Here is a 16,501-nt window from a genome sequence, read left to right on the forward strand (position 1 = left end):
GAAAGTCGGATTCCCTTTTTGTCCTTCCAGAGGGACCTCGGAAGGGTATGGCTGCGTTTGCGGCAACCATTTCAAAATGGATCAGGCAGACGATTGTAAAGGCCTATTCTATTAGGGAGCGGGTGCCACCCTTCCCTGTCAAGGCGCACTCTACCAGAGCGGTGAGTGCGTCATGAGCTTTGCAACATCAGGCTTTGGTGGCCCAGGTGCAGTGGCGTAGCGTGGGGGGTGCTGCCGGTGCGGGCCGCCCCGGGCGCAATGTTCAGGGGGGCGCAGTCACGGCGGCTGTGCTGTCCCTGAAATCTCAGTTACGGACATCCTTTCACGGAGAAGATTCAGAGTCTATAGCTGCTCCGCCCCTTCACTGCCTTCTCAGCCTATGGGATCACAGTGTACACGCCCCCTTCCCCAGCGCGCCTTGTTTGATAACGGAGCAGGAGATGTGGACAGCTGGAGAAGAGAGGAGAGGACGGGCTGCAGGCTCATAGAATAAGGTGAGCTGGGGAAGATAAACCAAATGTTTTCTTGTCAGTACTTACCCTGCTGAGGAGGGGGGAGGGGAGAGGCTGTGTTTCCTCTTGCAGGGCTCCTCCTGTCTCTGAGGCTGATCGATAGATTTCATGTGAGGAGCAGTGCACTGCTTCTGGAGGAAGGACATGCCCTAATCTTCTCCCCCAATCTCTGCTACACCTCCCTACTCATTACCTGCCCACCCCCTCCTGTTCTACATTACCACATCCAATGTCTGTGAGCTGCTGGAGCACTACAAGTACCAGCATGCCAGGAAATGGGGGCAGCAGCAGTGTGTTCAATGAGGCTGATATTTAGATGGTGTGTGTATACTTTATATATACTGTGTATATACTGTGTGTATGTGTATACTGTATATATACTGTGTGTATACTTTGTGTATACTGTATATATACTGTGTGTATGTGTATACTGTGTGTATAGTGTATGTATACTGTGTGTATAGTGTATGTGTATACTGTGTGTATAGTGTATGTGTATACTGTGTGTATAGTGTATGTATAGTGTATGTGTATACTGGTGTATATACTGTGTATATAGTGTGTGTATAGTGTGTGTATAGTGTGTGTATAGTGTATGTGTATACTGTATGTATACTGTGTGTATAGTGTGTGTATTGTGTGTATAGTGTATGTGTATACTGTATGTATACTGTGTGTATAGTGTATGTGTATACTGTGTGTATACTGTGTGTATAGTGTATGTGTATACTGTGTGTATAGTGTATGTGTATACTGTGTGTATAGTGTATGTGTATACTGTGTGTATAGTGTATGTGTATACTGTATGTATACTGTGTGTATAGTGTATGTGTATACTGTGTGTATACTGTGTGTATAGTGTATGTGTATACTGTATGTATACTGTGTGTATAGTGTATGTGTATACTGTGTGTATACTGTGTGTATAGTGTATGTGTATACTGTGTGTATACTGTGTGTATAGTGTATGTGTATACTGTGTGTATAGTGTATGTGTATACTGTGTGTATACTGTGTGTATACTGTGTGTATAGTGTATGTGTATACTGTGTGTATACTGTGTGTATAGTGTATGTGTATACTGTGTGTATACTGTGTGTATACTGTGTGTATACTGTGTGTATAGTGTATGTGTATACTGTGTGTATACTGTGTGTATAGTGTATGTGTATACTGTATGTATACTGTGTGTATAGTGTATTGACTGCGGGTGACGTCAGACTCTCCTCCCTCCCTTCCGCATGCGTTACGTCCCTCGGGGCGGGACTTCCACAGGTGGGGGGGGGGCGCAAATTACATGCCTTGCCCCGGGCGCTGACAACCCACGCTACGCCACTGCCCAGGTGTGCAAGGCAGCGACTTGGTCGTCTCTGCTCACTTTTTCCAAATTCTACAAACTTGATGTTTTGGCATCAGCAGATGCCTCCTTTGGCCGCAAAGTTCTGTGTGCGGCAGTGCCTTGAGGGGGCCATGGCATTGGCCGGTCTCTGTCTGTTGGGGTGTTTTCCCCCTTGTTTATTTGCTTTCCTGGGTGGTTTGCTCCAGTTGAGCTTTTCTGTTACCCAGAGTTTTTACCTTTTCTGTTCAGATAAGGTTCCTTTCTCTGACCTGGGTGCTGCGTTGCCTTTGTGACGGTTGCGCTTCCCACCCCTCATGTCTACACTGCTTTGGGACATCCCATTGGTGAAGACTGTATGAGTGGGCGGCGACTGTCAGAGGACTTAAGAGAAAACTGAATTTTTGTAAAATCTTACCGTAAAATTCCTTTTCTCTTTCGGGGTTCATTTGGACTTAAACTGCTTGCTACCAAACTGAGTTGGGAATGCTGATAGCAGGGGGGTATTGGACCAGTGGGACAGCACCCTACAGGTGTGTCTATGTAAATTGCTTTGTTTCTAACAAGTCTTATGCCTAGCTTGCTCCTATGGATAAGAGGTCAATACCCATTGGTGAAGAATGTATGAGTGGGTGGCGACTGTCAGAGGACTCAGAGAAAGGAATTTTACGGTAAGATTTTACAAAAATTTAGTTTTTCCATGAATACACATTTTCTCTATCAATACATTTTTATTGAAACGTTTTAAAAAATACAATGTGCGACCGCAATCAGATATATAGATAGAAACATAATATTGATGACTTGCAAATCCATGATTACACATTTCTCCATCGTTCATTGACGGACGCAGTCTCTGATCTTCATATCAGTGATGTTATTCTGCCCCCTACAGGAGTAGGACAATAGGCAGAAAAAGTGTTCTGGCTACGCCTATAGGTAGTCCCAGGGGGTATACCCTCTCTCCCTGCTATAGGATGTCAGTTTTTTTTTTTTTTAAGAACATTTTATTGAAGTTCAACTCTGTACAACAAAATCAACAAATTAACCAGTACCATGAGACCATATACATAGTTACAATGTATGATCGGTCACAATACATGTTACAATGTGATAGGTCACAATACAATCTGATCAATTAGTGAGGAACTCCTTGTGAAACAACAATGGTTGTAAAAGGATAGAAACGTGCTAGTATACGTGATACCATTTAACATACTTTAGGGGGAGGGAGAGAAAGGCAGGATAGGAGGTCGAGGATTCAGAAAGGGGAAAAGGGTAGGGATAGCGGGGTGGAGGGGGGAGGGGAAGGAAGAGGGAAGAGAGGTAAGGTGGGGGGGTGAGAGGGGGGGGAACCAAGGGGCGGAAGATGTAGGTAGCGGGTAAGGAGGGATACATTGGCAATAGGGAACGTACTACAAGGCGTCGTCATGTGAAGCACCAGATATCGCTATTTCAACTACCTCTTGAGGAATTTAAGTCATCGGCTAATAATGTTATACAACTATTGTACACAAGTAGATAATTTACATTGACACTTTCATCCAGCCAGGGCTACTATAGGATGTCAGTTTTAATCTACCTAGTCATGAGTAAGGACCTAGTTCCTTGCTGGGATGTCTGGTCCTGGCAAGTTTTTCTCTAGATAGTTTTTTCTAGTTCACTTTTTCTCCGGATTTTTTTCCTGTGAGATCTACAAGCAACTAAGCCGGATCTGGGCGATCGGCTGTATATATAGATCCAGTGGTCACCCCAGCCGGCCAGCGTGCACGCGCTCAGACCCGAGCTCTGTGCTAGGTCGGCCACTGCATAGTCCCATCAGACAGGGACTGGCCCTGTGAGTTAACCGTCTCGCCAGGTCGCATACAACCGGGTCTAGGCCCGAGTCGCAGCGTTCCTATTTGCCGACAGCCCCCGCCCCACTTCGGCGGAGCGGGGTTCTGTCAGGAGATGGCGCCCGCCTGTTCCCGTTATGGTTAGTAAATGTTCCCCCCCCCTCTTCCCCTGGCGGATTTTAGGGTGGATGCGGGCCCCTCCCTAGGACGGTTGGACCCTCACAACCCCGGATTCCCCTCGGTCCTGTCACGCGCCCCCCCACCTACCTCCCCCCCCCACTACTGGGGCGATGGGACGTTTGTAACTACTCCCGGGGGCTGGGACCGAGCTTCAGGCCGACGGTTGGGGCGGGGGGGGGGGGGGGGTGCGCCGCCGGCAACGGATGTACGATTACGTGGGGGGGGGGTTTACCTGTCCAGAAGGCTGGGGGGGTCCCCTTTAGGGCCGCCATTTTCTTTTAGCCCATGTGCTCTGCAAGATTTTGTGGGCATTTTGCGGTGGATTTCTATTGAAAATAACTGGCAACCATGTTCTGGGAGTCCCTAGAGGCGTTTTCTATGGTGGTGGAGCCCCTCCCTGTACCCTAGTACTCAGATCTTTCTCTGATGACCAAGATCGCTGCAGACACGTGCTGTGCAGATGTTCTGGGCCTTCCTGGTGCATCTTTGGTGCAGGGTGGTGAGTCTGGGCTCTCTCTCTTTCTGCTGGGGGTCTTCAGTTCACTCTGCCTGACCTCTTGGGGGCGCTGTAGCGCGATGGGACGTTCTTAAAAACTTTTTGCTGACGGGTTCCCCTGGTGCAACAAGGAACATGTGTCCCCACCTGACCCCCTCAAGGAGGCCGCAGGGCCCTCCAGATCCCAGCTATCCATAGATGCACTTTTGGCAGTCCCGGAATTCTTTGTGTCCCGAGTGGAGGTGGCCTTTAAAGGGCGAGGTGCCAAAAAATGCCCTCTGCCTACCGCTGCCTCATCTAATGTGTCAGATTCTGAATCTGATTCAGCCACCGCAGACATGGGTCTACTACCTTGCGCCTTGTCTCCTCTGATAGTGAGGATGACATCTCTACCTCCGCCACCGTGAAAGAAAAGGCGCTGATGGGCGCACTGGTTGTATGTGTGTGTGAGACCCTAAAAATGGAGGACGCATCTGCGACTGCGAATGAGGCGCAGGGTTACTGTTTGGCACTCTCAAGCCACCCAGAGCGGCAAATGTTATTCCCTTTCCCGCGTATTTTGATAACCTGCTCAAAAAAGAACAGGAGCGCCCAAAGCGTTCCCCTGGGGTGCCTAAGCGGATTGCTAGACGCTACCCCCTTGAGGAGTCCCTTATAAAAAAGTGGACTGTGCCACCTACGGTGGGCCCTCCGGTCTCAAGACTGAATAAAGCTACCATGATCCCAGTGGAGGATTCCCCGTCCTTTAAGGATCCAGGCCGATAGAAAGGCGGAGTCTGTGGCCCGCAATATGTACTCCCTGGCAGTGTCTGCACTAAGACCCGTGTTTACGGTTGCCCTTGTCTCGCAAACATTGACTGAATGGGCTAAGTTGCTACGCCGTGAAACGGCTCCTCCCTGCCTTTGCGGATCAGTTGGACCATTTGGACCTGGTCGTCTGTTCACACTTTCACAAAGTTTTACAAGGTGGATGTGCCTCTTTTGGCCGCAAAGTTTTGCAGGCTGCCATTTAAGGGTGTTTTAGTCTCCCTTGAGGGTGTTTAGTGTTTTTTCAGGTGGGTCTCATCTTGTTCTGATGAGTCCTATGTTGCCTGGTTGGCTATGGTTTAGCCTTGGGGAAATATTTTTCTGCTGTTCCCACCCCTCATTTTTATGGCACTGCTTTGGGACGTCCCTACTGATATGAAGATCAGAGACTGCGTCCGTCAATGAACGATAGAGAAAATCGGACTTTTGTCTTACCGTAAAATCCTTTTCTCTGAAGTTCATTAATGGACACAGTACCCGCCCCTGTATTTGAGTTGGGTTGGTATTATTGTTTTCTGTTGCTGCTTTGATACAAAACTGACATCCTATAGCAGGGAGAGAGGGTATACCCCCGGGACTGCCCATAGGCCATATCCAGAACTTTTTTTCTGCCTACTGTCCTACTCCTGTAGGGGGCAGCATAACCCTACTGATTTGTCCGTCAATGAACTTCAGAGAAAAGGATTTTACGGTAAGCCAAAAATCCAATTTTAAAGACTGTAGAAGTTTTTTTATTTTTTGACCACTTGTCGACCAGCTGCCGCACAGTTACAGTGGCAGGTCAGCTCTACTACGTTGTTTGGCTTTATTAGTACATTTGTTTTGTGCAATAGCCAGTGCCCCTCCTGAAGACTCCTGGGATGTAAGACATCATTCGCCTAGCCCTGAAAACCAGGAAGTAACTTAGGGCTCTTTCACACGGAGCGGACCGCATTGCGATCCGCTCCAGTGCTTTTTTTCACGGAGTGGATGACACTTGTGTCATCCGCTCCGTATGTCCGCATATCATTCCATCCGTTTGCGGATGATATGCGGACATAATGTATGTCTATGGGCATTGCGGATGTCAGCGGATGACACCGCTGACATCCGATTTTGCTTCCTTTCCGTTTTTTCAACGGAACAAAAATGGGGTTCTGTTACGTTCCAAAAAAACGGAACAGAACTGAAAGGAAGAAAATCGGATGTCAGCGGATGGTCATCCGCTGACATCCGCAATGCCATTGACATACATTATGTCCGTAAATCATCCGCAAAAAAATAGGATGATTTTCGGACATACGGAGCGCCCGTGTGAAAGGGCCCTTAAGAAATGTAAAAAAAAAAAAAAAACCCTTCCTATCTATTTACTAATACTAGCAGCATAAGGGTGAAAAATAGTCAATGGTATATGAGGATGTGCAGTTCGCTTTAAATACAGATCATAATGGGGCACCACTTTTAATAGGGGCTGCTAGCATGTTCCACTCAGACTTGTTGAAAACCTGGTAGCAGTATGTTTAAAGTGACTGCAAGTTTTCCCTTTGGGGTTTATAAAAGCTTGCTTGATTCAGTGCTCTTATTAAAGCTAAACCCACATGTGCAAGGCTTTGGAACAGTATACAGTATACCCATGTACAAAAAAAAAAAAAAAAAAAAAGATCCTTTCTAGCTTTGTCCGCAATGACTGAAAAACCAATGAACTTTGCAGATAGTCGCTAGTAAGCAATTAAGATGTTTCTGATGATTACAAGTTGTCAATGAACACAGAACTATTCCAAAATCAAAAAAATATAGGTGCTAGTGTGCTGCAATTTATTCCCTTTTTTATACAGAAAGGAGGAGACTTGGTGCATCTGCAACACATGCATTGCATTCGTTCTTTGAATGGACTAAAGAACTGTATTTTATGTATATGTGAGCGCGTTTATGTGGTTTGTCCCTGCTTGGTTGTCAGGGTTGCACAAATAATGCTTACTCTTCAATCCACACCAACGGTTATCTTAAAAATGTAAATCTGCAGAGTATTCAGAATGCTAGTTAAATAATTTAAAGTATTGCGGCCTGAACCAGCCTGTGAGCTTTCACCTGGATAATAAATATTGCATCATATGTAACACGTTCCATGTTTCCTGCTGCAGAAGTTTTCATATCTTGCTTTTTTCATTTATATTCATCACAGTAGGGGGAGCCAGTGAATAGTCAGCAGCATAGTAATCTGCAGAGCTAATGGCTTTACAAGTTCTTTACCGTCATCCAGCTGTAGCAGCATCGGATTGGTGATATTCTTTACTGGCCATACTTTTATCGTATGTGTTTCCACTGGATACTCTTGTGATGAGGTGGTTGACTAAAAACATGAAATTTATATGACCTTTCTGTTTTTATCTTTACCTAGATTTTCTATACTAAGTGCTGCAACTGAGACCAGATCATGTATTTTGAGTACTTGGAATACTGGAATTTAGTCCCCTAAATCTACCTTTTTTAAAGTATTAACCCTTCATGACTGCGTGTTTCATGCTTTTCAACACTTTGACTATCCTCTAGGAAAAACGTTTCCCCAGACTGTTATTTTAGTTATGTATGGCTATATGTTGTTACTAATGAACTTAATGAGTGGGCCTATCCATACAATGCAAGTGTTAAATGCTTGTCAGTGTGTGGAGTACCCAGAAAAAGGACTTTTACTTACCTGATGCCCTGTTCCTTCAGGTTTCCTTCAATTTTAAAAAACAGGCCCCAGCAGCCTCTTCTCCCTCACTCTGAGGCACTGTAAGACTAGGGTCACCCTGTATATATGTTTCTGACCATGACTGTAAAAGACCATGTCAAATTTTTAAATTTGGCTCTAAATCTCAACCATTTCGAGCTAAAGCCTCGTACACACGCGTCGAAAATCGGCAGAGAATTTTCGTCCGACCGATCTGCCGATTTTCGGCTTGTTAGTCTGATGCTCCCGACAACCGACTCCGACTTTTTGGCCGAAAAAAATCTGGTGTGCAGGCTATAAAATCTTTGGTGTGCAGGGTATAAAAAACATGGCCGATTTTCGTGCAGTCAGTACAGATTTCGACAGGGAAAAATCTAATGAGCAAGACTGGGCATGCTCAGAGAAGAAAGAACACAAAGAAAGCAAACCAACACATGACATCACTTCTGAAGTAGAACACATTCATGTGCAGTCTAGGCACATTCCTACCAACAAAACACCACTCTGGACCAAAGACGGACGATCGGTCGGCCGATATTCGTTGTGTGTGTACTAGGCTTTAGTCTCAGGTGGAAGACCAGGTGTTACTTCAGACCACAGGCTACTGCCACTTCCTATTAATAGTGATCCGAGTAATGTGCATCAAAAAACAAAACTATATCATACTCTTCCTTTTTAAATTTTCATAACCATGCAAATATTCAGAAACTGAAAACCATCCAGTTAACAGCCATATTAGAAGTGCATATGATTGTCCCAATCTTGTGTTTAAAGTGTGAAAAGTAAAATCCATCCAAATGTCTCAAGACAAAACATGTGAGAATAGCAATACACAGAAGAAGCTTCTCAATAATATCCATCTTCTGTCCCAGGGAGTAGTTTTGCTAGTGCTCCCACAAGACAGGTTCAAATTATTTTATTCAAATCTGTTTACTGTACCAAAGCCCAAGTAGGGTATTTATCCTATTATGAACTTAAATTCTCCTTAACCACTTGCCGACCGCCGCAAGTACATATACTGCGGCGGTCAGCCCCTCAAAGGCAAAGTGACGTATGGGTACGTCACTAGCCTGTAAGGCTCTAGGGAGCGATTGCGCGCCCCCGGATGCGCGCTCCCGCTCGGTCACGGACCCGATGTCCGCCGGGCACTCGCGATCGTCCATTAGAGCGGGAGAAAGGCAGGCGGCTAATGTAAACAAGCCGCCTGTCATTCTCCCCTGTGTAAGAATAGTGATCATACGGTTCTACTATGTAGGACCGTTGATCACTGTTCCTACACCTCAAGCCACAGCCAATCACAGTTAGAAGTATGCCCCTAGGGACACACTTAACCCCTCCCTCTCAAAAAAAGTTAACTCCTTCACTGCGAGTGTCATTTTACAGTAACAGTGCATATGTATAGCACTGATTACTGTAGTAATGTCACTGGTAACCCCAAAAGTGTCAAAAATGTCAGTCAAGGGTCCGATCTGTCTGCCGCAATGTCGCAGTCCCGCAAAAAAAATAGCAGATCGCCGCCAATACGTGTTAAAAAAAAAAACAACAAAAATGACAAAAATCTTACCCTTAGTAAACGCAATAACTTTTGCGCAAACCAATCAAAATACGCTTTTTTTTTTTTTTTACCAAAAATATGTAGCATAAAACAAATTGGCCGAAAATGTTAAAAAATTTAGATTTTTACATTTTTTTGGGGGAATTTCATATAAAAAAATGTGAAAAATATTGTTGTTTTTGCAAAATTGACGCTCTTTTTTTGTTTATAGCGCATGATCAAAAAATCGCACAGGTGATCAAATACCACCAAAAGAAAGCTCTGTTTGTGGGAAAAAAAGGGCGTCAAATTAGTTTAGCTACAGCGTCGCACGACCGCGCAATTGTCTGTTAAAATCACGCAGTGCCGAATTGCAAAATAGGCCCTGGTCAGGAAGGGGGTAAAATCTTCCGGGGCTTAAGTGGTTAACAAATGCCTTTAAATTGCAAAATCTGCAAATTGCCATCTATCCATTTCCTCAGCACTCTCTGCACTTTGCAGTGGCAGACTATCACTTGCATTGTGTTGCACTGCCGCTTGGCCTACCTCCTTCTCCCAGAATATTCACAGAATTCTTAGAATATCTTCTTGCCCTTCTTAGAACTCAGGGTGTCCCGAACCTTCTCTTTTAGGACTCCTCTCCCTTCCAGCAGTCGACAAATGTCCACAGGACAATTCAGATGCTCCAGGCTTCTCTTCGCCTGGAATACTTCAAGTCTGTAACGTTTGCCCAATTTCATTCAAGACTTCTCCAACACAACATCTTGTTGATTTGGAACTAGCATTATCCTTCTCTTGTCCTTCTCATGTGGCTGTCCAGCCAAACAAGGAATTCCTTAACATGGTGGATCTCCATCCCAGCTTTAGCAATAGGGTCTTTCTTTCCTTATCACTGAAGATTGATAGCAAATGCTAGTCTTTTAAGCTGGGAAGGAGTGTCCGGTCCATTGCGGTCCAGGGAATATGGTCACCTGTGTAAGCCAAGCTCCCCATCAAACTCCTGGTAAGCCAAGCTCGGACCAGTTTGGATAGCTCTGCAATACTTGACCCTCATACTGTGAGGACACCTAATCAGGGTGCAATGTACATAATTTATCAAGGAGGCACCAGGAATCCTGCAACCATGAAGTAAGCAAACCAGATAATCTCATGGACAAGAATCTCACTGTCTAACTACCTGTGCAGTCCACATTTTTTAAGTGAACAACTAGAAAATGGAATACCTCTACAGATTCTGCCCTTCACCTAGACATTTTCAATCTGATATATCAGAAGTGGGGGACTCAGAATGTAGAAATCCTAGCCTCCAGATTCAAGAACAAACTACCCCTATTTGCAGCCTGGACTAAGGATCCTCTAGCACTGCCCTTGCATACCTTGATAAATCTCTGGTCTCAGTTCAGGCTAATGGACGCCTTGTCTGCTTTTCATTGCACTGAACTGGCCCATAAGAACCTGGGGGTGTATTGTCCGAAAAGTTCTGCCACTACGTGAATCTTCTAGTATTTACAATCCTCTAAAAGTCTGCCATTCACCACACAGGAAATGCACTTATCAGAGGTGCATGCCTATGGTATGATAGATTAGGCAGACACAGCTCTTATATAAGCCCAGTAAAGATGGTGTTTACCCAGATTGACATAAAGATACCAGAAAAAACTTGCATAGTGTAATACCATCCACATAATTTTATTGAATACCACTAAAATATACTCACATTTGATTAATTATTAGCAGACATATTACAAACACTTGAAGTCTCATGCAGGCTCGGGAAAGGGTGGGAGTGATCTATACCGGCTGCTCAAACCTTCGCCACTCTCCCAGCTACACTTACTGCATGGACACAATCCGGAACTGCTGCTAGCCTCATGCTCCACCCCTACACGTTTTGTCATCAGCTACTTTATCAAGGGGGATGTCTGACACTGGAAATGCTGCTCTGTAATACCCACTTCTGATCTCTATGGTGATGGATCCTCAAAGCTAACAAAATGCAGCATCCCCTGGCAGAAGGCAGGGCACGAAATATCCACAAGAGTGTCTTTATCCACCGCTAGTAAATATTAACATTGAAAAAAATTTGACTGGCAATTAAAAGGTTATTATGTTTTTAATCACTTAAACCACCAGAAAATTTTACCCCTTTCATGATCAGGGCATGTGTTGCTATTAAGCTCTTCTTTTTGTGGTATTTAATCACCACTGGGTTTTTTTCGTTTTTTTTTTTTCCGCTGTATAAACAAAAAAAAAAAAAAAAAAAAATTTTGAAAGGAATATTATAAAATTTTGCAAACAAATCTTTCTTGATTAATTTAGGCCAAAATTTATTCTGCTAAACTGGTAATTATAATCCAAATTGGTGTATATTATTTAGTGTGTGAAAGTTAGTCTACAAACTAATATATGTATGTGTGTGTGTGTGTATTTGAAAATTAATCAGTCCTAATGTACTGACTGCCTACCTCATGTCTTAAGGCCCTAAATTGCCAGGACAGTACAAATACCTACCAAATGACAAATTTTTGGAAAGTAGAAATAAAATTTATTTTTATGTTTTTTTTTTACATACTATCATGACTGGCTGTATTGTTTACATTGTAATTATGTGATCGTTCTGACCAATTATAGCATTCACATGATACCCTGGCTCACAGCGGCCGGGTGCTGAGCCCCAGGGGGTGTACCAGTCCACATGTTCACTGTACCAGTACATCATCGTGCCTGCAGCTACCACCCACTCGCCGTAAAAGTACTTTGAGTGGGTCGACAATTGGTTAAGGCTTAGTTTTTTCTTTTTCAATGTTAATATTTACAAGCAGTGTATAAAGACACGCTTGTGTATGTTTTGTGTCTGCATTTTGTCTTAAGCTGGGAGATGTTGCAGTTTGTTGGCTTTGGGGATCCATCCCCACAGGGATCGGGCTTGGGTATATTAGATCATGCATATAAAATAATATCCCACAATTGCAAACAAATTTACTAATCTAGTATCCATAAAAAACCTCTGCAATAGAAAAAGTCCACCCACGGGTGAAGTGCTGATTGGCTATCACACTTGATCACTGTACACAGCCTCTTACCAGAGATATCAGGCCTCTTATAAAGGTCGTAAACATGAGGCCTATCCAGGGTAACGTTTAGATGACCCCCCCCCCCTCAGGCATGCATCCCAAATCCTCAAAACATCATAAGAGAGGAAAAGGACAGACTCCTAGGGCATTGCTGACATACAGCTGTATTATAGAAGGCACCAGTTGGGTACTTGCATGAAAACAAAAAACAAAACACAGCATGAATCAGTCAAGTGTTTTTTTGCCAGAAAGTGTGATGGTGTCAGGTACTCAGATTCCGCCCAACGTGTTTCATCACTAGAGAATGTCTTCGGGCCAGGGTATTCTTGTTGTAGCTCGTGAAAGACTCAACTTGAAATTCCTGATGATTTCAGACCCTTCCATTTGGCATCCAGGGTCATTAAAACAGGGTCATTTAAACACTGGGAGAGATTATACAACTAACTTTTTTTAGCTTTTTAGGCATTTACAACTTCACCGTGCATTTCTGTCACCATTTGGAACATGTGATTTGGGTATTTGAACAATTTCTGCCCCCCCCCCCCCCTAAAAATTAAAAGTCAGCAGCTACACATACTGTATCTGCTGACTTTTAAAATTAGGACACTTAGTTGATCTGTGAGTACTGATGTCCATTTTTTTTTTTTTTACTGGATGTTTTTTTAGCAGAAAGTAAAAAATATATATATTTTTTTTCAAAATTGTCGGCCTTTTTTTGTTTTATAGCGCAAAAAAATAAAAGCCTCAGATGTGATCAAAATACCACCAAAAGAAACTCTGTTTGTGGTATTTGGGTACAGCGTTGCACGACCATGCAATTGTCAGTTAAAGTAATGCAGTGCCACATTGCAAAAAATGGCCTGGTCATGGAGGGGGTAAATCATCTGGAGGTCAGAGGACTTTGTCCTGCCGGGTATCCTCAAGTGGGAGGGGGAGCTCAATCGGATTTTCTCTGATTCCCAAAGACGCAACATAGTCCGATTTTCCCTGAAATCTTCCATTTGCACGCGCATCCAAGAGTCCAACTACAAAATTCTTACCCATTGGTACTACTCCCCTGCTAGGCTCAGCCGTATCTTCTCGGAAGCATCTGATAGGTGTTGGCGGTGTCAGTTGGATAAGGGGACTATTTCCCATATTTTCTGGAGCTGTCCTATCCTACAAGACTTTTGGACTGAGGTTCGCCGCATCTCCCAATTGATGACGGAAAGAGCCATCCCTGACGACCTGGCATTCTTCTTGCTCCATTGCTCGGGCATGGACCCGAAATGATATAAACGCTCTGTGTTGCGATACCTTCTGGATGCGGCAAAATCATGCATAAGTCTATGCTGGAATAGCTCGACCCCCCCGACGGTTTCCCTCTGGTTACGGAGGGTGAAATGGATTCATGATCTGGAGGACTTGGTGCTCACCGCACGTGGTAGAAAAGCGCAATACACTAAAATGTGGGCTTGCTGGAATGCGTTTATACTTTCTGATGTAGGCTGGGCTTTGAGTGAATCCCCCCTGCAGTAGTAGACCTGCTCGGCGCCGGGGTCACCCGTGCGGGATGTACTTTCACACACACCCCTCTTTTTGTCAACCCCCCCTTTTTCCTTTTTCTTCTCTACATACCTTTCCTTACTGGCTTACTTGCTATCTCCACACTTGGCGTTTTCTATACGCCTACCCTCTTTTCCTTTCCATGACCCCCCTTTCCCCTTCTATCCGTTCTGTGCTCTTTTACCCCCCCCTTAAGCCACCGTTATTATATTGACCGAATGGCCTTCGGCCACGCATGTGTTCCCTGCTTTGCTTTAGCGTACCCGTATACCGGGCTGACCTTAGTTGTCACCTGATCTGTTGTTCAGAAGGCCACCCAGATTTCGGTCATACTTTTAATGTGTGAAATGCATGCATGCACAATGTTTTTCTTGTTTACCATGATGTTGAGACTGTCTCTTGCACTTTCTGGTGATCTTGTCGGTTACCCTGTTTTACTTTTATTTGCCTGTGTTTCACTGCACTTTATACTTTGTTTATGTTTCCTAAAATAAAGAATTTGAAAAAAAAAATCATCTGGAGGTCAAGTGGTTAATTTTGAAGCAGCTACAAAATGACTTTTATTACTCCAGCAGTTTTTAGATTACTCATGGAGTGACTGATTTATTGTGTCCTTTGGAGCTAGCTGCAGAATTACTAGGCTTTAGTAGCTACTCATGGTATGCCTTGCAGTTGCTGATAATGGCACACCCATGATTCACAGCTGCCTAGATAGCTGTAGACAGCTACAGAAGCAGCTCTGTAGCCAGTCAGAGAACGTGAGCTTTGAAATTTGTAGCTACTACACATTTCTGCTATAAATTTGCTTGTGTGACATGAGACCTAAACTATGGCAAGAAAATTGTGTGGGCACATTCTCAAATATGTACCAAGGACAGCAGGTTATTCAACCAATTAAACTCTATCTGTAACTGAAATATTACTTTTTAAAGCAAATCTAATTTTAACAATAAGATAATTGGTAGACCATATAGTGTTTGAGTCTTTCTAGACCTATCGTAAACTAGAGTACTACTAATGTAATTGTATTTTGTAGATTGCCTGCTAACAGTTATGGCCTGATATTATTTTAAAGCTTTAGGTCTTAGTGAGAAAGGGCATTCAACTTGCTGTAATTTCTGGTGGGCATTTTCGGATTTGATACGGTGTCTACATTAGGTTTCTTTTTCCAAGCTAAGAACATTTTCAACTAGAAAATGTACAATTTCCTGGGAAATTGTGTGTGAAGTTTTTTTGCCGCCACTCCGCCATTCATTCCTATGGGGAAAATTTTGGCAAATGTTGCCACAAAAACGACTAAATTTCGCAAACCATTCAGCGAAACCTTCCAAAAAGTAATAGCAACGTGATCGGGAACGATTCGCTCATTTTTGTATATTGTTTATGTAGTGTAAAAATTGCGGGAGGAGTTAGGGTGCCAAATTTTCCCATAGGCTTTCACTATAATAAGAATAATATATATGCAAAAGAATAGTGAGTGTATTTGCCATAGGCAAGAACACTTAACAAAGGACTGTAAGATGCAATATATACAATTTTTGTTCTTGGGTTTCATTGAAAGGTTTGCCTTCTAACATGCCAATCCGGAATGTTAAGTGTCAGTTAAAAAAAGAGAGGTATTTAAAGGTGACTGTATGACACGGTGTTGGGTGAAATTTGTTTTAGGACATTTCTAAGCTGCCTGGTAGGTTTAATCTTCTGCAGATTTTCTATTAGGAATTTGACACAGATAAAATAGGTACCAGCATTTTTCAAATTTTTTAAAAAAATATTGAAACAAGTGGATGATTTCTAAAGAACACTTTAAACAAGGACATACACAATTGTATATACAATGTGTTGACCAATGACATGGATTTTAAGAGCAGCCAATTTTGTTAAATAGCTACTATGCTTACTGTCCTGCCTTTCTTTCATACTTCTTTATATCCCCTCACAAACACACACTTTCCTATGCAGGTGTCTTAATACTAATGTGTGATCTTTTTTATTTTCATTCCAGGTGCCATCTACACCCTTACAGTACTTAAGGAACCAATTGCCATGTGTACTCCAGCTGCGGTCTGCCTGGGGCTTCTCTTGTTGCTGAACATTCGTGGGCAGGGCAAGAGATCCAAGTCGAAGTCTGCATAAAAAGACTTGGAAGTCAATCTGTCCCCCATGGGACCAATCTATGTATATTTTTTTTTTTTTTAGTATAAACATCATGATAACATTGTGAGTGCTGTTAAGATACTTAAAAGGAATCTGTCAGGGTGGAAATTTGAAAGCTGGTATTGTTGTGTTTTTTTTTGCAAGCTCTAGGCTTTCAGGCTTTCATCTTCATCTTTTTTTGCTATTTGTTGAGTCTTCAGTCACCAAATGAAACACCGATGGGGATACAAGAAGTCCTGGATTTCCAGTGTCTGCTTGTTTTTAAGGTCCGTGGTTCACTAAATAGTAAACAAAAAAAAAAAAAAGGATATGATGGCCTTGAAGTATGCACACTCA

At 43.4% G+C, this 16,501-nt stretch overlaps 1 protein-coding gene across 1 annotated transcript in view; it reads left to right on the top strand.

The window, feature by feature from the left end:
• Positions 1–16,200, top strand: part of TMEM35B (transmembrane protein 35B) — a 79,716-nt gene extending 63,516 nt beyond the window's left edge. Inside the window, exon 3 of the mRNA XM_082246908.1 lies at positions 16,014–16,200. Within this exon, the coding sequence (XP_082103034.1) occupies positions 16,014–16,144 (131 nt within the window). The 3' untranslated portion in view covers positions 16,145–16,200. The remainder of the gene's footprint in view (positions 1–16,013) is intronic.
• The last annotated feature ends 301 nt before the right edge of the window (positions 16,201–16,501 follow it).

The sequence above is a fragment of the Pelophylax lessonae genome (genome assembly GCF_965119305.1).
Source record: "Pelophylax lessonae genome assembly, chromosome: 2".
NCBI classification, from domain to species: domain Eukaryota; kingdom Metazoa; phylum Chordata; class Amphibia; order Anura; family Ranidae; genus Pelophylax; species Pelophylax lessonae.